General features: G+C 35.1%; 1 protein-coding gene across 5 annotated transcripts in view; it reads left to right on the forward strand.

Annotated features, from left to right (window-relative positions):
• CGNL1 (cingulin like 1) overlaps positions 1-21,678 on the forward strand; it is a 53,318-nt gene that overhangs the window by 24,296 nt on the left and 7,344 nt on the right. For all 5 annotated transcript variants that reach the window (XM_042824403.1, XM_042824407.1, XM_042824404.1 and 2 more), the window contains 6 exons: positions 9,791-9,997; positions 10,281-10,385; positions 14,021-14,173; positions 14,715-14,885; positions 16,339-16,500; positions 16,790-16,879. In XM_042824403.1, the coding sequence (XP_042680337.1) occupies positions 9,791-9,997; positions 10,281-10,385; positions 14,021-14,173; positions 14,715-14,885; positions 16,339-16,500; positions 16,790-16,879 (888 nt within the window). The remainder of the gene's footprint in view (positions 1-9,790; positions 9,998-10,280; positions 10,386-14,020; positions 14,174-14,714; positions 14,886-16,338; positions 16,501-16,789; positions 16,880-21,678) is intronic.

A 21,678-nucleotide genomic window follows, 5' to 3' on the forward strand; every position in this document is an offset into this window, starting at 1 on the left:
AAGTAGGCTAAGCCTTCCTGTAAAGTGAATGAATAAATATATAATCAGTGCAAGGTAGAAAAGCAGTAAGCAAAGTAAATAATTTATTTCTTACAGAATTTTTTTTTTTTTTTTTGTAGCCATAAAACTTCATTTTGCTTTTAAACAGGTTTCATACTTCTTTTTTAGAGGCAGAAGATTGTATTATCCAGTGATAGTATATCACTTATCCCAGGACTACTTGAAGTAATAATATGTGAAGTAAAAAATAATTGCCTTACTGTGAAAATTCTGGAACTACAAACAGAATTAAAGACCTGTTATTTGTATTCATGAGCTTTAAAAAGTAGATGGCCATACCTGAATAATGCTAATTTCAGAAGCTCTGAAGAAGTAGTAAGAATTACAATTTAAGGGCTGTCTCTGTGTTGATTCTTACCTGCGCTTAGATCCTTTTTCAAAATGTTCATCTGTTTTCCTTGGGTATAAGTTCTTGGTTATGGCTGACAGGAAAGGACAAAAGAAAGGGATTTAATGTTTCTGTCACTGCAACTCTTTCAGGATCAGCTGAGGTAGATCTGAATTCCTGAAGTCACATGAATATAAGCATAAAAATGTGTAGTTCAAGAAGCTGAATAACTCATCCAACAGCAAAGTGAAAAAATGGCCCCTGAGATTTTATTTTTAGCAGCGTCTCCTTGATACCTTAAGCATTTACTGCCAGGAACAAAGAAAAGTGAGGCACGATTTTCTTTTACCACAATTTTTGAAAGATTTTAATGTCATTCCCTTTGATTTCACAAGGATGAATATGGAAAGGATGCTTCAAAGTCTGCTGATTCCCACTAGAAAACGTTAATTTGTGCTCTGGCTCATTTTGAATGGAGATTTATTCTTTAGATTTGTACTTCAAGTGAGGCAGTTAAAGAATGAAAAATTTTACTTGGCTAAACATTGTTCTGAATGAAAATATAAATGTTGTTAGAAATTATGACTGAATTATGCTTAATAAATTGAGACAAAATTTGAATAAGTTGTGAAGGAGACACTTAGCTTCCCCTCACTTTAGTTCCTCCTGTGTTGTGTAAAAGTTTCTAAAGGTTAGACTCTGGATAGCCACTGCTGAAGGGGAATTCCACCAGCCAAAACACCAAAGTCAGCCAAAACCATTTTTTAATGATCAGTTATACAATCACTCTCATGTTTTTGCCAGTGATGAGGGTGTGGTACAAAAGAAGGTGCGGAGCCACAGAGCTTTTTCTGCATTACTATCAAAGAAGTTTTTTGCTCTACTCAGATTGCAGAAGAATATTTTATGTGAATCTCCAGAGCTTCCAGAATGTTTCTTGACATAATAATGGGTAGTGGAAAGGATTTTGATATCTTCAATACTGAGATCTACCTCGCATTTTTTTTAAAATCTCTTCACAGCTTTCACCAAAGTTAAGGTTGGAGAGTATATAAATGCATTTTTAATTTTTAAGATTGTTCCAACTCCTTTGTTGCGTAAATATTTATTTTAACTTTGTTTTGAGTAATGTTAATACATTTTAATATATTTCTAGACATGTATATAACTATATGCATGAAGACAAAAGACTTAATGTAATAAACTTCTTATCAGGCAAAACACTTGGAAGGAGCTGGATGAAAAGTGAGGGAACTGAATTCTTGCTGGAGTTTTCTTATGCAGAGTAAATTCCTTAGGTCCAAAGCTGAAGACTGAATGTGGCCTGCATGTGTACTCCAGCAACTGTGACTATGTGGGCTCAGCAGAGTAGATGTAAGCCTGAGCTTTACAGATCAGGTGTGCAAACCAAATCGTACAGTACACTTGTATATGCACGTGCATTCTCTCATTTTCTTCTAGTCTGCTATAAATTAAAAGTAGCTTTGTACTTAATAATATTCAAACATTGTATTTTATCAGTATTTTTCAGACTTTGGTTTGTTCCTCAACTTAGAGCACACCATTAAATACTTGTTTAGAAGACAGTTACATAACTTGTTTCTTAAAAAAAAAAAAAAAAAAAACAAACCTTCTTCTCCATGTAGCTGCAAGTTGAGTGTGAAATTTTATTCACCAAATTAACTGTAGGAAAGTAGAAAGAAGAGAGGTTACTGCCAGAAGAATCATGAGTGTCCTTGTTCCATTTGAGAAGCCTAGATTAAAATAATTTTAAACGTTACATATTTCTTGACATGTTCAAGGTACAATTTTTGTTTACTTCAGTTGGGACTGTGTGCTTATGTCTTTAGAAATGAAACAGTAGTGACTCAAATCAAGCACTAAGAAAATGAAGGGGTATGCAGTTATTGAGGCCGTCTGGAAAGCCTGGATAAGGTAACTTGCCTCATGAACTCTTTGGCAGAGATGAGAATAGCAGATTTTTCTAGGGCTACTCCTCCATTCAAGCACCTTAACTGTGAGACCTTTCTCTTAACTGCCTCATTAATTTCTGCAGCACAGCTTTACTTCAGCAGCAACATCTAGTTTCATTGTAAACCTTGACTTTTTTAATAGATATTGCCTGATTTTACAGTAAGCAAGCCAGTGATCCTGTGGAGGATGCTACTGAATGGCATGATGTGCTTAAATGTGCTATAATATTATATGCAAACAAGTGTAAAACTCCAAGGTGATGTAATTGATGACACGGAGTCCTCTGCTGCTTAAGCTCCCAGAGGTGAATAGTGCTTTGTAGTTCTCTGGATCAATGAAGACTGAAGAGGAGATCTTCCCCAAGAATTTTACAGATACTTGTTGCTAACAGGGTAGAGATGAACAGCTGGAAGTTTGGGTTTAGTTTTAGGTGTTAGAGAAAATAGAGCTTTAGTAAATATGTATTTATTATTTCTATTCTTCTGCTTTCAGTGCAACTTCCTTCTACTCTTGTGGCTTTCTGGTTCTTTTTTTCATTCCCATTAAGATTTTGGTGCGAATCATTTTGCTGTGGCATCCATGGACTTATTCAAATTTATTTGTCAAATTTATACAGATTTATATCTATTTGACATTTAGATGTCAGATTTGTTTTATTCATTTATTCGGGTTAAAATTAAACTCTGACCTGTTTAGTGGAGCTTCTAATATGTAGAATAGCTACCTTTAAATCTGCTGTGTAACTGAAAGGAAATTGTGGCTTAATTCAGTGTAGTTTCAGAAAATTTTAGAAACTGGGTTAAGCAAATTAGGACTTAGGCCATAGTAGCAGCAGCATGAAGAGGTTACGCTCATTAATTTGTGTTACCATGGATATAGGTGCTCAGTACAATACACTCATTGCACTCATCAGGATATCTGTGTTAGAAGTAGCGTACAAAATTTACCAGTATATCCTACGTCATTTACTAGGAGGTGAAGTCAAGTCAGTTTTAACCACAAAAGGTTCTATAATGGTTTGTCTGTACAAAACATGTGAGTTGTGCATCCCAAGGAAACAGAACAAAAGTGTGTAACTTGCATTTCTAGTTTTCAGAATCCTTAACTTTGTGTGTGAGGTAGTTCTATAAACTTCTGTTTTTATTATATACGTAATGTCTGTTCAGTGAGGCAAATTCTGCAGGGCAAAATGGAAAGTGCTGGCACTGAATTAATTATGAAGCTTAATAGCGTGCTCACAAATGTAGTTTTTTCTACTAAGAAAAAAGTTTTATCTCAGTTGCGCACGTGGTTTTAAGACACATGCCATATCAAAATAACTCGGCGGTGATTGTAGATCCTTCCATTGCCACAATAGTTTATCAGTTTGGAAATGTGCTAGGTTTTGCCTTCATAATGTATATTTAAGAAGAAACGTATCTCTCATCCACCTATGTCTTTGTTTTGGCAGAGAAGTTTATCTTCTTTTCGTTTCTAATTCTGAAGTGGCTGCTCAAAATCTGCGCTTGCCTCCTAAACTGATTGACTAATCCTCTGTGTTTCAATATTAAAATGTAGAAGGTTATACATTTTTTAGTTGTTTATAAGGACCACTGTAGATTATTTTTCTTTATGTATGATATTTTTTTTCTTGTCAGAAACTGTTTTTTTTTTCTTCTAGAATTTGATAACTTGTTTTATGTATGGTGCTTTGAGTCTATGGCACTGTTTTCTGAAAGCTGTGTGCAGTTACTCAGAATGGTAAACTTAATTGCTCCATATTTAATAAGCTATAATGTATAGACACTGTAACTATGGCCTTTCAGTAACGGTATCTGGTTTCTTTTAAACAGTACTTTGCCTTACGACTTTAAAATCTTAAAATCTTATTGGCTACCTTAAGTCCTACAGGAATGCTCAGTGACTGATACTGGGATTGAACTTTTTAGAGATTTATGATAACAGTTTTCATGTGTGTATATGTGTGTTCTGTGTGTATATGTACTGTGTAAGAGGACCACTGCTGGGCTAGTAAATCAAGTTACTGCATGTGTGATATGGCTCACAAAGCAGAAGCTGTTTTATTTGTGGGGGAATTGAACAAAAGCATCTTAAACACCATTGCAAAAAAATTTGCATGGAATGGTCAGATTCAGCAGATTGCATGCAGATGCTGTCATACAGTAAGGCACGAGTTCCTGTCTGTTTTTATTAATCTGTTTTTATTGAACTTGTGCTACACTTGTGATGTAGGTTATCTATTTAAGCTCTGCCAAATGCCTTTGCTTCTTTTTAATTTAGTTAGTGTGTCTACACAAAAAGTAACAATTTCTTCAGTGAATTTGATTACAGACACTTTCAATTAAATTGATGCGACTGTGTAAGACCAGTGCTATAGAAGTACTTCGCTATGAAGAAAGGAAATAAATGAGTCTACTATATGAGGATTTTTTTTTCAGTAGCAGTTTAGTACTTAGTACTGTATTCTACTGATACTCATATGATATTCCCCTTTCTAGGTGTAGCTTGTGGCTTGCATTCACTGTCGTGTCATAATTGATAAAAGAAACAAATAACAAGCACTTTTATCTCTCTTAAGGAGCTGAGCACCTATATCTGTGGTAACGCAAACGTAGTGTATCTTCAAGCAGTCGTGGAGATCTTTGCATTCAAGTACATCATTACAACTATGTCTACTTTTTTCCAGACAGGTTTTTTTTTTTATTATTATTATTTGTTATTATTTTATTTTTCTCACAAATTTGCACCCATTTCCAAATTATTTTACCTAACATCAGTAGCTGAAGTCTGATGATTAAGCTTGTTCATTCTTAAGTCATGAATTTAAATATGATAAAGCTACAGTTTGATAAAGCATAATATAACAAAAAAGTACAATAAAATATATTAAAAATAAAGACCAAGATGGTATGAGTGTAAGACTTGCCTGAAAGGGGTACCAAGATGAAAGTGTTACTCTTTCAGAGATAGAACATATGAGAATCTGGATACAAAACAGACAAACTGTAGAAGGTACTGCATGCCCTGAAAAACAGAGCAGGAATACACAGATTGGAAGGAAAGACGAAGAATGTACAGTCAAACAGAAGGAAATTGTTGTAGTTTTTACCTTACTTTGATGTGAATTACAGTAAGAAGTTATTTTATTAAAACATAATGCAAAACTTAGGAATTGGAAATAAGAAGAAATAAGCATATTTTATATATCGTAGGCAATAAACTGTATTCTTGGAATTGAAAAATGACAATTTTAATATCCACAGAATCCCCTTCAGTACTTTAATTGTCCGTCTGTCCATCCCCCCCTTTTTTTTTTCTATGGCAAATATGCCTGAATATACTGTATTTCATTCCAGCTTTTGTCACTGGGAATCTTGTTTAACCAGTTTTATCTGTTTTGTGCTCTGTACCTGTTTACATAATCTCATTTTAGCTCTCAGAAGAGGGTTATCCACAGTTCAGTGAATTAAAGATCACGTTATATTAGCAGCATGTTTGTTAATGTTTCATATTCAACTTAAATGAGTACTTCATGAACTTTACCCAGTTCTGTTACCATGAGCTTAACTTCTATAAGCTTAGTTAAAATAATTGCTAGAGCTTTACTGGCATCCCCACATATTGAATGTAACTATGTAAAGTCTTTATGCATGGGTACCAAGAACACTCATTAATTGATGTAGTGTAATTAATTTTTATGGATCCTATATTAAGGACGATTAAAAGTAAATTGTGTATGGGCTAAAGAGTATGCATCTACAGCTTAATCTGTATGTGTGGCTCTCTGTCTCTTTGATTTCTGATCTGTACTTGCTAAATTCAGTGTTCTGTTAATTCTTTTGCTTTCATCTCCTTTGCCATAACTCATTCTAACTCAATACATTTGCAAGCAGTTTTCAAATCCTTTTTTTGAATGTGTGGGTCAGTGACCTGTGTCATAGGGTACAGTGATCTCTGATACAGCGGTGTTCATGTATGTCTTAATAGTTGCTAGCCTTAACATTTTGTAGTTGTTTATTGTATGGGCAAAGAATTGCCCCTGTCGCCTTCTCCTGTGATGGTGTCCTGAGGTAGTCTGTCAAAACTGCACTGCAGTGCTCATTTCCTTTGCATAGCTGTTCTTGTGATACTCTGATGCTTTTCTGATGTTTTTATCGGTCATTCCAAAAGAAGGCATGAGATGACATAGAAGGTGGAGTGTGTAAGGTAAGACTAACTGTGAAGAAAAGGAGAAAAGGGAAGAGATGCAGAGTTTTTTGGTAACTGAACTTTCTGTTATAATGTGCTGCAGGACTTGGCGTGTATTGCCAAAAACTATTTGTAATTCAGAAGCTTAATTTGTACTTGTGCTTTGGAAGAGCTCTGCATGCAATTCTCATTATATTGGAAAAAAATTAAGACAGGCATTTTTTTCCCTATCTAAACCAAGCCATGTGATTTTAGTTCTTCAGAGAAGTGATATACTGCATGCTCATTGTCCACTCAAAGAACATATAAATTCTAAATATGTATTTTGACTTTGTTAAATTTCATTATCAAATTGAAGATACTTGTAAGGCTGGGGTTTTTTGGTTTCCAGGATCTTAAACGAGGCCAATAGATTTTGTTTGCAACTTATTCTTAATATTACTTAATCTTTTATATATATTCATCCTGTGTCTTGCTAATTTAGTGAAATAAATTGTGAGAAAGGAGAAATAATACCAGTTCAGTTAAGTTTTAGTGGGTATCTTAAGATGCATACAGCAAAAGACAGGTGGGAACAGATCTCTATCTGGATATTACAGCTTCATTGAGGCTGAACCTAATTTTAAACCTATTCTTTTCAAAATAAATGAATAAAAGTATGTATACTTAAGGAGGTTGTTTGGTTGTTTGTGGATCAAAGAATGATTGGTGAGGTATGGAATCTGTAGGTACAGCATGGGTTTGCTGTAGTCCTCTCCTACTGCACAGCGCTGTGTAGGCGTTTGGATGAAAAAGAACAGACAAATCAACATTCCTTTCCCTGAACTCCCCAGCATGCCTCAGCTGCTTTCACTCAGCTCCAGAAAGGAGAAATCAGACAAAAAGGAGCCACTGGTAGAATGCTTGTTAATTAGTAAAACTTTGTTGTATGCAAACAGCAAAAATTAAAGGAATATATAAATGCTATTAAAAAGTATGTGAGAAGTTAAAGCACCAACAGAGATTTATTTCAAGCTTTTAAACTTGTGTAATTAGAACAAGGTTTGTTTTTTTTTTTTTTTTTCAGTATTTTTGAAAGACCAGGACTTGTCAGCCTTTTTATACTAAGTTCATTGACCCTGTAGACAGTCTGAGTGTTTTCTGAGTTACTGCTTTATCAAAGTAATTTGCATGTTTTTTAAAGCTTTTGCTCACTAGAAAACAATCTAGTGAGGGCACACTTTGTAAACACTCTTTTACATAACTTCACTTTTCCATTTGGGGCGGGGGAAGTAATGAGGAATGAGAAAATAGAATAAAAAATAACTGGAGATATATATATATATATATATATATATATATGTATATATATATTTTTTTCCATGAAACAGAGGAAAATAGCTTCTTGCCAAACTGCTCTGGAGGATATGTTTTCATTCAGATAAACATGATTTTACATGCAAAAATACTGTGCCTCAGTAATTAGTGTGCAGTTACCTGTTGCCACCAGATAATGTAGAAACCAAAGATACAGATGGATTTGGAAAAGATTAGGGAAATTACTGGATGATGCATGGGGAGAAGAACAGTAAGATCTAGGAGGTAGCAAATATGATGGAGAAAAGCTTGCTTTATAGTTCTTCTCTTGTTTTCTTTTTTCTTTTCTTCTCCCCCCCGCCCCCAAATATCTGTTTTGGCTGCTGCTGGAGAGAACAATTGTCTAGGCTGAGTCATATGGCTGTTCTGATGCTCTAATGTAAGGTCTTAATGTAGTAGACAGTGGACCTGTACATGAGAACTGGATCTTTGTACAGAGTATTGCTTTATATGAGACCTTGAACACTCAGGGACAAGAACCACAAATTGTATCATGATTTTTCTTTTTGTTTGGTTGGTTGGTTGTTTGTCTTTTTTGAGGGGACTGTGACTGACAAGTCAATGAAGACCAGAAATTAAACACTTCAAGCCCTTCACATCACAGAATTAGATGCTTACAAGAACATACCTGCTCTGTGTAGTACTGTAACAGTATAGACACATACTTCCTCTCGTGGTTTCCTCAGTAGCAACAAACAAAATGCATGACCTTTTAAATGATAGTGTGTGTTTTAGGGGCAGGTAAGTGGTGAAACTAAGGTGATAATTATCTCTGAGAAGTTGCATGCTGCAGCCAGTTGCCTTGCCAAAAATTCTGTAACCACATGTGATAAACTATGATGAATGGTTCGTTGTAATTTTGTCTTTGTGCTGTTTATTGATTTATTTCTCAAAAAAAAAAATTCCACAAATTGTATCTTTTTGAATACAAGCTGGACTGAGTAGCTGAACGCCTTCTGTCCTGAGACAGTCACTGAAAATCAAGCAGAACTTGTGTTAAATAAACACAGCCCCAAGTGTGGATTTTATGATATGCAGATAAAGCTGCACCAACAACGCTGTAAGGCACTTGTAGTTTGCTGTTTGCTCCTGCCTGCTTGCTGTGTGCCCCACTATGCTGGTGTTGACTGTTGTGGAACCATGTTTTTAAATAGATTGGGACTTTTTTTCCTGGAACACTTCTAACTGCCAGTGTGCCCCTTCTGTTTTAGTCAAGATCATGTATATATGATATATAATATATGACATTTTATGCATAATGCATATACATGTAACATAAATTCTTATTTTTGTTGCCTAAGCTGTAGTTCTTTGCAGCTCCACAAATAGTTACATGGATGTAGAGTGCTGAACATTATAGCCTGAAAAGGGCAATGGGACAAGGTTGCCTAAATTTTGTTGTTGTGAAAGACACTTCTCATGAATATATTATTTCTTAAATGCCCGTAAGGCTCTTGATATCTGTTAGGATTGTTTTTTTTTTTTTTAATTACTTGTAAGTATTGAGCAATGGGATGTGATATTGAAAATCATTTAGGGCAACAAGGAAGATGATGTTAAAGTAAAAATATGTGATGGCAGGAATGAGACAATGAAGTAATGTTACTTTAGCATGTAGCTGGCAGAGGAGAAACAAAGTCTTCCTTGTGTGTTCTCAGATGGTAATTTTGAAAAATAAAAATACGTTTGTAATACATACAGACTTTAATACAGAGTTTAATTTCTGTGTTGGTGTTTTAATGTTGCATCTTAACTACGTTTTCTGTGGTGCCGTGTGAAATGTCTGTGAAAATGTTGGAAAGCAGTTGTGATTATTTCTGCTTTTTTTAAAAACATTGTTTGTTTGTTTGTTTGTTTGTTTTTGTTTTTTTTTGTTTTTACTAGAATGCTGCTGTTCTTGCCAGTGAAAGAGATGCTGTGGAAGAGGTACGAAGTAGTATAGAAAATCAAGTCAAAAAGCTGACTGAGGAAAACACACAGTTGAAGAGAACAGTTGATGAACTAGAAACAAAAAATGAAGAGTTGCACAAACAATTTGATAATATGAAAGGAGAAGAAAGTTCAATGAAGGAAAAATTAAAAAGATATAAGGTAAGGTAGCAAAACAAGCCACTAAAGTGGTCTCTTTTTTTATTTGTGAAATATGTTTTTTTAAGAACAAAAATTTACAAATAAGGGTGAACATGCATTATAACTCAGTTTATCTGTGAGCATTACTACATAGAGAAATGGGAATTAGAGGTGTAAGACAGTCAGTGAATGTTGCTAAATATTTGCAGTTTTGAATGACTTCTTAAGGAATTCTGGTTCTTTGTGGGTATCAAACTGGAGGCTGTGCCTCTATTTCTAAATATATCGGATCTCTTATTTGCAGGATGAAAATCAACAATTAGAAGAAGCATTGAAATATGCCGAAAAAGAGGCAAAAGAATTGATGGAATTAAAAACATCTTTAGAAAGCCAACTAGAAAATATGCAGGTAAGAAAAAGATCAATTAGAAATATTTAAATTTTAAATTTACCATTTATCTAAGTCACCTTGCTTTCTACAGAGTAGCATCTCATTCTTCTTGAAGTACACTTTGTTTCTAAGTGCCAGAATCATTGCAATGTTAAAATACTTCATCAATCCCACAGTCTCATCTAAGCACATTTATTCTCTTGCTAGATCTTTTTTATTATTAGTTTTTTCTGTCAAAATTTCAGGGAGAAAAATCACAAACTATCAAATTCTTACAAATCTTTTTTAATAGTTTGAATGATCATTCAGCTCTGGGTACTCTATTGTATTTTCTGTACTAGAACATCAGTTTAGGTTAGTCTCTGCTATCTAGTCTGCTGTTTCAGGAAGTAAAATACATCTTAAAATCTCTGAATTGTTGAAAGTATTTTTGGAAGTTAATGAGAATTCTCTTGATAAAGAAAATCATGTGACTTATGAACCTTAACCACAGCACATATGGTACTGCAGTATATTAAAAAATGTCAGCCGTACCAACATGATACATCCTATAGGATATCTCAGATTTCAACTGAAAAATGTAATTTACCAGAATGGGTGGCTGGAAAGTGACAAGATCTTTACTAGGTCCAGGAAACGCTTCGTCCTGTGATTCTTAAAATACACCAACTGGCTCAGCATACAGTGATGCTCTACAAGGAAGATGTGGGCATGAGAGTTTTCAACAGATTTTGGAAGATCAGAGTACAAATCACCTGAATTTCAATATCCATGATACTCTGAAGCAACATTACTGCTGTCAGTTTATTCTTAATCTAATTAAAAGCAAACTCACTGAAACTGAAATTTTTCCTCGGAACGTATCTAGGGTTACATTTTCTGTTAGAATAATTATGAGTAAAATGTCACAAAGCTCTCTAATTTTTGGTAATGTTCTTAGGATTTGTTTTCGCATCCTTCAGTGAAAATAAAAAAGAGGATGAAAATGGGAAGATACAATATGTGAAAAATGCAGGTTCCTTCTCAGGACTATGACTCAAAGGAGAAAAAGCTAGATTTCATTCTCAAGGGCCTCTATCTACTACATATCTGAAATTCAAGCAAAAGTTAGCGAGACCTGAGGGAAATTAAGGTGACACCTTGCTTGCATTAAGCCTACTATATTTATTATTTAAATATTTGTATTTATTCACGTCTATTATCAAGTTGGTAATTGCCCTATTTAGTAGAATAAATTTCTTCTCATGGTGGTAATTAATTTTTTGTTGATAACTCTGAACTAGAGAGTTCAACCAGCTTATTATCTCCGATGTTCAATTGCCTTTTCAGTGTGCTACAAATGCAAAAACTTCCTGCTGGCGACATTATTCTGCCATAGTATGTTCCACTCGTCTGTGTCTATGCAGTTTGTTTCTCAAGGATGTGTAAACAAACAGTAAAGGTAGATGATCTGTGAAAAGCTGTTGGGGAAGGGCACATGAGGTTTTTATAGCCTGCTCAAATATGGCGTGTTAGCAGGGTCCCAGGAATTCAGCAGCTTTCAGAACTGAAATGCTGAAGTTCAATCTTTTCAAGGTTCTAAAAATCCTTTGGTGCAATTGTCACAGAAGTAGGCTTTGCAAAATAACATCTATTAGCCCCCAGCATGTTTTTGGTTTATGTGTACACTCCTTAAGCACCTGCCATTAACTCCTGTTTGTATTAGAGATGTCTTTATTAGTAGGTTATATAGGGATTTAAGGGATCTAAAGAAACTCTTGTTTTTAACAATGGATTGTTTTTAACAATATTTTTTTCTCTTATAAGAATATGAATTTTATCAATATATCTTCATGTTATAAGAGTAGGAATTTTTTTGCGTGTTTCTAAATTACCTTGCCTGAAGAAACACAAATGTTTGCACACTTACAGCATTTTGATGTGCAATAATCTGTATTAGATGTTCAACAAATCTTTAAATTTGTAATAATGAAATTGAAATTTAAAACTATATTTTGCAATGCTTTTTAGATTTTGTTTTGATCTTAATTATTTACATTTTTCTGTTGAAGCAGCTTTAACTGTCCATAACCTGGTGGTAGTCAGCTTAATGGTGCTTCTCAGACTTCATAAAAACAAACTCTTCCTTAATCTTGTAGTTTCTGTTTACAATAGGGCCATTAAGATATTTTACTATGAAGGAAGAAGGAAGAAGTAAGGATTCCAACACAGAGATGTAAGATAACCTGCTTTTCTTTTATTAGAGTGAACTAGTGATGCTCATTCTACTGATGAACAGTATTTAGAAACTGGAGGGTGGTAAATTCTTAAACACACATCCTGAATATGGTAACAGAAATATATAGTCTGTTTGCATATGCTCCTGGTACGTGAGCATGCAATGTGCCTCTGCAGATCATTCAAAATGTAGTCTAGATATGAAGGTATGTTTTGAAGATCAATGCCAAATCTTTAGGAAGGGAATTTCTGTGCCAGATGCAGCAAAGTTCTATTCGTGTGTCTGTCAAAACAAGACAGCCTTATGATGAGAGTGTGTAAGTGCTATCACAGAATCACAGAATTGTAGGGGTTGGAAGGGACCTCCAGAGATCATCGAGTCCAACCCCCTGCCAAAGCAGGTTCCCTACAGCAGGTCGCACAGGTCGGCATCCAGGCAGGTCTTGAACATCTCCAGAGAAGGAGACTCCACCACCTCCCTGGGCAGCCTGTTCCAGTGCTCCGTCACCTCACTGTAAAGAAGTTCTTGCGCACATTGGTGCAGAACTTCCTATGCTGCAGTTTCCAGCCGTTTCCCCTTGTCCTGTCTCCACTCACCACTGAAAACAATCTGGCCTCGCCATTCTGCCCCCCACACCTTAGATATTTATAGACCTGGATCAGGTCCCCTCTCAGTCTCCTTTTCTCAAGGCTGAACAGACCCAGTTCACTCAGCCTTTCCTCATAGGAGAGATGCTCCAGGCCCTCACCATCTTCGTGGCCCTCCGCTGGACTCTTTCCAAGAGATCCTTGTCTTTTTTGTACTGGGGAGCCCAGAACTGGACACAGTACTCCAGATGAGGTCTTATCAGGGCAGAGTAGAGGGGGAGGATCACCTCCCTCGACCTGCTGGACACGCTCTTTTTTTTCGAAGCACAGCAATGGGAAAAAAAAACCCACAATTATTATTTTTCACTCACAGTAGAAATGTTGCATTTTATTTCATTATTTTATTATTTCATTTTGTAGGAAAGTGAATTTTGTTGTTGAAAATACTTGTAAGGGACACATGAAGTGGAATGTATTGGAAAATTTGAAACCAGAAATGAGTATTAAAACTTGTGTAGGAGGTTGGACTTGCCAACATGCGTGCAATTGCAGAAGAATGTGCGTTTGCATATAATGGAACCATGAAAAGGGACCATGTTTTTTTCCTATGAATGTTGCAGTAGTGATCCAGAATATACAACAGTGATAAAGCATCACTAAAATATTGTTTATCCTACACTGCCTAGCAAATTGTAACTCTGTTAACTTTTTTTTAAGCTATTTAATTTGTGTTAATTTTGAAAAAACTGGTGGCATTATTGCTGCACAGGTGTACTATATAAAATATCTTTAAGCTGCTAGAAAAGAGGCTCAACATTTAATTATATATGTATTTTAATCTACTGCAGGAGAACATCCGCTGTATTTCTCAGGAACGGCAGCAGTTAACCCAACAGTTAAAAGATGAAACTCACCAGAAGGAACAGCTGGAGAAGATAAAGAATGAAATGGAAAATGAACGATGGCAACTGAACAAGACGGTTGAAAACTTACAGGAGGAGGTATGAGTTCACTCAAAAGAGGCTGCAGGGGTCTAAAAATTTAATAGGCAGAAGCAAATGAGCTGCCAAATTGCAAACATTAAAAAAAAAAAAAACGTAAAAATAAATGAAATGCAAACTTGTAGTTTCTTCCTCTTAAAGACTATTAATACAAGCTCTCAGGGCTGGAAATGTAGTTGGAACACTGCTATCTCAGAACGCTTTTGTAAAATAGCTTTGTTAAAATAAAATCCTAGATTTTAGTTCCAATTTACTGCAGACCAAAGCTCATCCTGGATCAGCTCTGTTTCAAAGACTGACAACTGATTTTCAAATTGCTTTTGCATTAGAGCCTTAGTTTGCCATCTGTGTGTAAACAATGCAATTTAATATTCATATACTGAAGCGTTACTACATTTCACTGTAAATGTTTGATAAATATTTGTTTGGGAACTCTGGCTTGAACACTGAAGCTTGAGACAAACATCTTTTAGTGGATTAATCATGACAGAACCTTTCATAGCACTGTGTTAGGGAGAAAAAATCTGTCCATTTTTCCCAGATGGCTGAAATAGTGGAGGCCTCAAGAACATCAACTGTGGAGCTTCAGAACCAGCTTGATGAATACAAGGAGAAAAATCGCAGAGAACTTGCAGATGTGCAGAGACAATTGAAAGAAAAAAACCTTGAGGTAGAAAAATCACGCCTGACAACCATTAGAATGCAGGATGAGGTAATGTCTCATAACTTCAGTGATTAATTTTAACCTTTGACCTAGAATTATGTTCAGATAGTTTACCAATCAATGTATGTTGGCTACCACTGTTTGGTTTTCTTAATTCATCAGGAGAGACGGATCTCCATCAGTGTACTTCAGTGTTTCATTTTTCATTAGGATAATCAATGTAATACTGCGAGGGAAATGATTTCTTGGACAGATAGATAACTGCAGTGTTTCAGAAATGGATGTATCTCAGTGATATGACAAGGATTCCATTCATGACCTGCTGCTCTTTTAGTGTCTGCTGCTGAGTAAATTCAGAATGTAGAAATATTTTTGATTCAGGAAAAAAAAAAAAGCACACAGCTATTTATAAAAAAACAAAACAAAACAAAAAACCACAACCCAAGTCTGACATTCTTTTCTTCTTTTGTATGAGCCAAATTGCAGATTTAAATGACATAGGTGTATGGGGAACCAGCCACAGTCTTGAAGTTTTTAGCTTTAAGCATGTAGATTTTGCTACAAAATCAATCTAGTCTTTTAAAGATCTGCTTATACTTGTACCGTAATTGGAAAAGCTATGAGAGTAAACTGGTTTCAAATTTCAGTTGTTTTTTTTCCCCGCACGTAAAGAGGATTTTAATAGATTATTTTTTTTGCTTAAAAACTTCTCTTATATTGCACTCTCCCCTTAACAAACTTGTTTGAAATGCAATTATGAAAAATACTTCCGGTGTTTCTTGTTACAACTACAGGACACAAGTACAAAGGAAAAAAGTCAGAACAAAATTAATCCTTCGTTGTTTGGCAAAAAGATAATCAAAACTCTAAGAGAACAAAATACTTCTGATTGATGAGTTGTAAGCAAAAGGAATTATAATAGTTTCACCTAAACAGCCTCTTGCTACTTTCACGTATCATAAAGGTTTTAGACAATTTCCTTGAGTACATGCTCTTTTTAAAGCAGAAAACTTTTCTCCTCATCTCCTAACTGTAGAGCAAGTAACATGTGGATGTGTTAGCAATTGTGCCGTCAGTATTATGCTGTCATTGTGGTGCTTCATAAAGAATGAAGTACATAATTATTTAAAAGCTGAGATACTGGCAGTCTGAAAAGGAAAGGATCAGTACTGCAAAAAAGCCAAAGATATAAGCATTTACAAAATGGTAGAAACTTTGGCTTGCTACAGTTGGATAAAAATAAATACAAATACAGCTATGTGTAATTATAATTGTACAACCTTTAGTTTTAAGCATATCTTCAGATGTGATACTTTAATCCATGTTTATTTTCTTTGTGCCATCTTGTGGATAAATCAAAAATTACTGTGAAAAGCATGTAACTTGATGCAATTACATTTATGCTTCCAAAACTGTTGTGATTTTAGTCCTGCTTTTTAAATCATATGTCCTGTGTAGGAAATGTAAAATAAAGTGTATTATTGTAATCTTTTTGTTTCAGATGCGTCTCCTGGAAGAAAACTTAAGGGACCACCAGAGAGCTCAAGATGAAGCAATAACAAAAACTCAGTTGTTAGAACAGACTGTGAAGGGTTTGGAGTATGAACTGGAGGCCAAAAACCACCTGAAAGATGACCGAGCAAGACAAATCAAATTAATGGAGGTAAAAGTTTATTAGAGTTTATTAAAATAATACTTTTATTTCATATGAATGTATGAGGGAACAAAATAACTTTGTTGTTGAAAATTTGTAAAATGTTATTCATCAAGTATATGTGTTAATGTCTCTGGAAAAAAACTTTACCTTTTCAAGCCCATTCTTTCAAACAGTTTGAGTCTTTGAAGTTTAAGGAGGAATGGCTGGGTAGCAATCCCAAAAAGGATGAAAGGATGGGAAAACAGTGTGCTGAAAATAGGTTTTTTTTTGCTTTTTTTTCTTTTGTTCCATTTAGGACAAATTATCTCACCTGGAACTTGAGCTTGATGAAGAAAAGAATAATTCGGATTTGTTGTCTGAGAGGATCAGTAGATGCAGAGAACAGGTATTCAGAGAACTTTATTTTGTTGAAGGTTTATAACCATGATTGAACATATGCCTCCGAATCACCACAGACTATTTTTTTCCTGTTTTTATTACTGGTAAAAAAGAAACATAATTGAGTTACTAATTGCCCAGGATTATCTGCAAAAGTTACTTCATATCGCAGACAGAACTCAAACTTTCCTCATTTCTGTTCTTGTAAATATTCATTTTCTGTACGTTCCTAGAGAAGGTAGCCTTTTGCCCACAAAATTTTTGGAATAGAGGTCAGTTAAAGATATCATTTAGAGCATTGTAAAATAGAAGGAAAAATGTAAATTGATCCTCACAATTCTTGAAGTTTGAAAGTTTAGAGCTTGAAAAAAAATTTGGATTTCTAGTGAATGTAGGTATAAAATGTGACTAATATGTGGAATTCTGATCTATACCCTGGCAACACACACAGATGATTGTATGTTCTGTTAATCTCATACGCTAGTTTCAAAAGAGTAACTGCAGTAATGAAGTAGGCCATCATAAGAGAATCCTGATTGCAAAGAAGGCAGAGCTTTGGAAGTCAATTAGTGAAGTTAGCTGAACTGAAGATGCTGGCCAGTTTCAGCAGAGAAGCAGCTTTATTTTAATCCCAAGTGTTAAAACTGATTAAGGTATGCTGAAGAAAAGATGGGTAACAAAAAGTTTTTCCACATAAAAACATCAGTCGTTAGTTTGAGAAATGTTAGGTCAATAAATAAAGTACTCAAAAAGAGAGGAGAAAGGATTTATTAACAGTTACATCTCATGGGGCAGAAAACTTAAAGATACTGTAAGATTTGCCAAGGTAACTTCAAACAAATGACAAAGAGGTTCTTGACTGTCTAAAAAGAAGTTGTGACAATTGTATGTTTAACTATAAATCAATATAAAAAGTAATCCAGATATGCTCCCTGAGATTAATGAGTATTTTGCCCGTGTGTTTATTAAGGTCAGTGGGTGGGGGGAGGTGGAATGAGCTGACAGAAATGCGGCCATTGAGCAGGATATCACCAAGTCTAAGAAGATTTAGAAGTTCATTATTCTGAAAGAAAGACCTTAATAATAACATTCGAGATTTTTGAATGATATAACATGAAATTATAGGTCCTGTAACAAAGATCTGTAATAAATGAGAAAAACAGAGAGTAATTCCTGAGGACTGAAAAAGTAACTAGAGCATCCGCAAGTCCAGTAGTCAGTACTATGCAAGTTTTTGTGTAGTTCACAGAAAGGAATTTGTTCTTGTGGTTGTCTTAGAGTGTCAAGGTATAGAAAAATGTTCTCTGCCTTAGTTTTACGTTCTGAAAAATATGGAACTGATTCATGATTCATTACAGCTTGTCTACTACTATAGTTTTATGTTAAGCATCAAATCTCATTAGCAATTTCCTAGAAGTTTGGGAAACAGTTTACTCTGAGATATACAACTCATGATTTTCTGCTCTAATTTCTTTCTCTATGAAACAGATTTACTAATGTTCTTTAGAATAGCTTTAATTTCAGAGGGAAAATAGAAAATAAAATCATTTGTCTTAGTTTCAATTGGGATTAAATTGTTTTCTTCAGAGTGTCTGGTATGATACAATGTTTTGGTTCTAGGAGAAAAACAATATTGATAACACATGAATGTTTATAGTTGCTGCTAAGCAGTTTGGTACAGAACTGAGGCCATTCTCTGTGAAGGGCCCAAGGAGATGGGAGGGAACAGAATTAGGACTGTCTTAAACTGGCCAAAAGGATGTGCCATGCTACATGACATCATGCAGAAGAAGTTTTGAAGGGGATGGGTGTTTGTCTTTCCCTCTTCCACTGCTTAGGGGGCCAGCTGAACATTGGTTGGGAGGGGCGGTGAGCAATTGCTTGTGTGTCACTTGTCATATACATTTATATATATGTCTTTGTCATAATTATTATCTTTTTCCTTTATCTTAGTAAATTGTTTTATCTCAACCTACGACTTCTACTGATTTTATTTTTATTTTTTTTATTCTCTTCCCCATCCCACTCGGAAGGTGGGAGGAGTGAGTGGCTGTGTGGTGCTTAGCGACGTGCTAGGTGAAACCACAGCATAATTTTAAATAAATGTGCTAGAGTTTGGCTTCCAATCCATGCATCCTCAAAACATCAAGGCTCCAGTGCTACTACTTGGGACTCAAGTTACTGGGATTCTGTTTGATTGTGGTATAGTCTTTTGCTGTTAACTTTATTGATGTTCCACAGACTCTCAATGAGTGAGGGAGTGAAACAGAATTTGAAGGACCCATAATAATCTGAGATCATGCTATTGTTAAAGTAGGAAGCCTTTAGTGCTGGAGTCTATGCCTGTGTTATAAGCCTGGATTAAAAACAAATTTACTGGTAGCTGCACAAGTGAGTACTGTAGTAACTTAATATGCTAGCTAAATAGAAACCTAAAATATAGATGGGTGACAAGAAAAGAAAAAAAAAAAAAGTTACATAAACAACAGCAACACAGTTTATTTTGAGGTCTGAAGTTTCTCATTTCATGCATGAGTTACAGAATTTGCTTCGTTTTGTTTTTATGCTAGAATGACTAAATGGCCAAATTACTAAAGGGAGTTTCAGGGTCCGCTAAGCGTTTATAAGGACATGAGAAATGATAATGGATTTGTTTTGGTAATATCTGTGTTTCTGTAATTTTTTGTTATTTTTTTAGATGTGTTATTTTAATATATTGATATAGAAGTATAATATTCAAATTACTAGTGAAACCATATTGAAATTACTACTTGTATTTTACATGAATTAAACGCATTTTATATTTGATAATCACTGGCAAGACTCATGGTTCACATTTCATTTACTGTGAAATGCTATTCCCTTTTAAATATCCTTTTCAATCTGTTAATGGTAGCATGAGACATTCTCATCTGCCCTAACTTGTTCTCAAGAAATACTGTGGCAATATGGAAATCTTCAATTTTTGCTGGCTTTCTATCTAAAAAAATTCTGTGCTTCACTTAGTAAAATTCATCTACTCTGCGTTCATCATACTGCCTTTCTGCTTTGCCACCTAACCTGAAACACAAAGAATCTCATTGTTCATTTCTGCTCTGTTTTAATGTACATGGGTAGGAAAGTGCTTGTGAGAAAGAAGTGGTTTCCACCTCTGAAAATGAGTTTTACTAAAAATTCTCTGCAGTGAATGACAGTCATTTTGCACACTTCTGCACAGATTTAGCTTGAAGGTGAACTTTGGAATAACTTTATTCCTCTAGAGTGATACTTGTGATTCACTAATTCCTATTTCCTGCTCCAATAGACTTGCTCAATTATCCCCAAAAGAGACAGAGAAGTCCTTAGCTTTGTTTATTTTTCAATAAAGGGAGAGTCCATGGAGGCAGCTCCCCTGTAGTGGCTCTCACAGTATCAGGGGCAGAGCACCCTTTTATCTTAACTTCAGCAGCACACTGTCCTTCCTCCTTTCTTCACTGGCTGAAGAACTCAGAGATTGCAGACTTCCTTGTCTACCTAATACATGTTCTCCTTTGTGTGCGACTTCTATCATATGTAGCATGTACAGTTAACCCCAACTTTATGCTGCCCGGGGGAGAGAAGTTAATATTAATTACTCTATTAAGCCTGCTCAGCAAGTCTGAAGTTCGTCAGTTCATGTTGTCAGTCTACCTTTGTAGCTTCTTTGGGTCTCAACTGGTTGTTCTTTCTGATAAATCTTATTTAGTGAGAGTTTCAATTGGTTTCTCTTTCCGATAAGCCTTATTTGGTGAGAGTGCAGTTATTCAAGTGGAGAAGAATTTGCAAGCCTTTACAAAATCTGTAAGGATGTTGAACACCTGGTTTGCAAGCCCCCTTTCTCTCACTAGAATATAAAAAGACAGCAAGAGGCAGAGACAAAAAGAGGCAGTAAAGTTCTTATCCTTAATTGCACAACTATTTTAATCTTTAATATAGCCATTATGTTTTGAAAAGATCATAACAGCAGAAACAGAATCTTGATCCTCTGTTGCATTTTCATAATCTTTGTAGAAGTTGGTGTTGACTTGATCATTGGACCTTTTCATTACTAATGAAAGCATTGGATCCAGGTTGAATGGGGCTCTGAGCTACCTGGTCTAGAGGGAGGTGTCCCCTGCCTACAGCAGGAGGGTTGAAACTAGGTGATCTTAAAGGTCCAACCCAAACCATTCTATGATTCTTTCTTTGCTGCTGATCTGTGTTGTTTCTTCTACACAACCTAGAGCTTATTATCACCTCATTATCATATAATTTTCTTCTTTAATGATGAACACATGAATGCCTTTCTTAATTTGATCCATAAAGTAATCTTTGTTCCAAATTCCTTAATTCTCAACTATCTTGTACAAATGGGGTTGCTACTCTGTACATATGTTGCTTCATCTTGTTCTTGTTCTCTGAGCAGTGGTATTGCCTTGGATAAAGTATGCATTAGTATTTATTTCTATATTGTATGCTCAGACTTGTTTCTGGTTGATTTTTTGTTGATATAAGAATGGAGGATGATTTAATACCTAAATTTTGTAATAGGTTCTTAGAATTGCTTTTTATTTTAGTTTCGTGTGTGTTTTCCTCGAATCATAGAATCTTAAAACAGTTCACGTTGGAAGGGACCCTTATGGATCATCTAGTCCAGCCCTACTGCTATGCTCAATTAACTCCTATGAGAATTTTTTTTATCTCAGAGGTTTTCATGTTTTTGTTTGTTTCTTTGCATACATACCACTCTAATTACCAAAGAACCCATGGGAAAGTGGACAGACAAAACCAACAAACAAATAAAAACTA

Source organism: Centrocercus urophasianus, unplaced genomic scaffold, assembly GCF_019232065.1.
Source record: "Centrocercus urophasianus isolate 14NV4802_14NV808 unplaced genomic scaffold, USGS_Curo_1.0 seq_23, whole genome shotgun sequence".
NCBI lineage: Eukaryota > Metazoa > Chordata > Aves > Galliformes > Phasianidae > Centrocercus > Centrocercus urophasianus.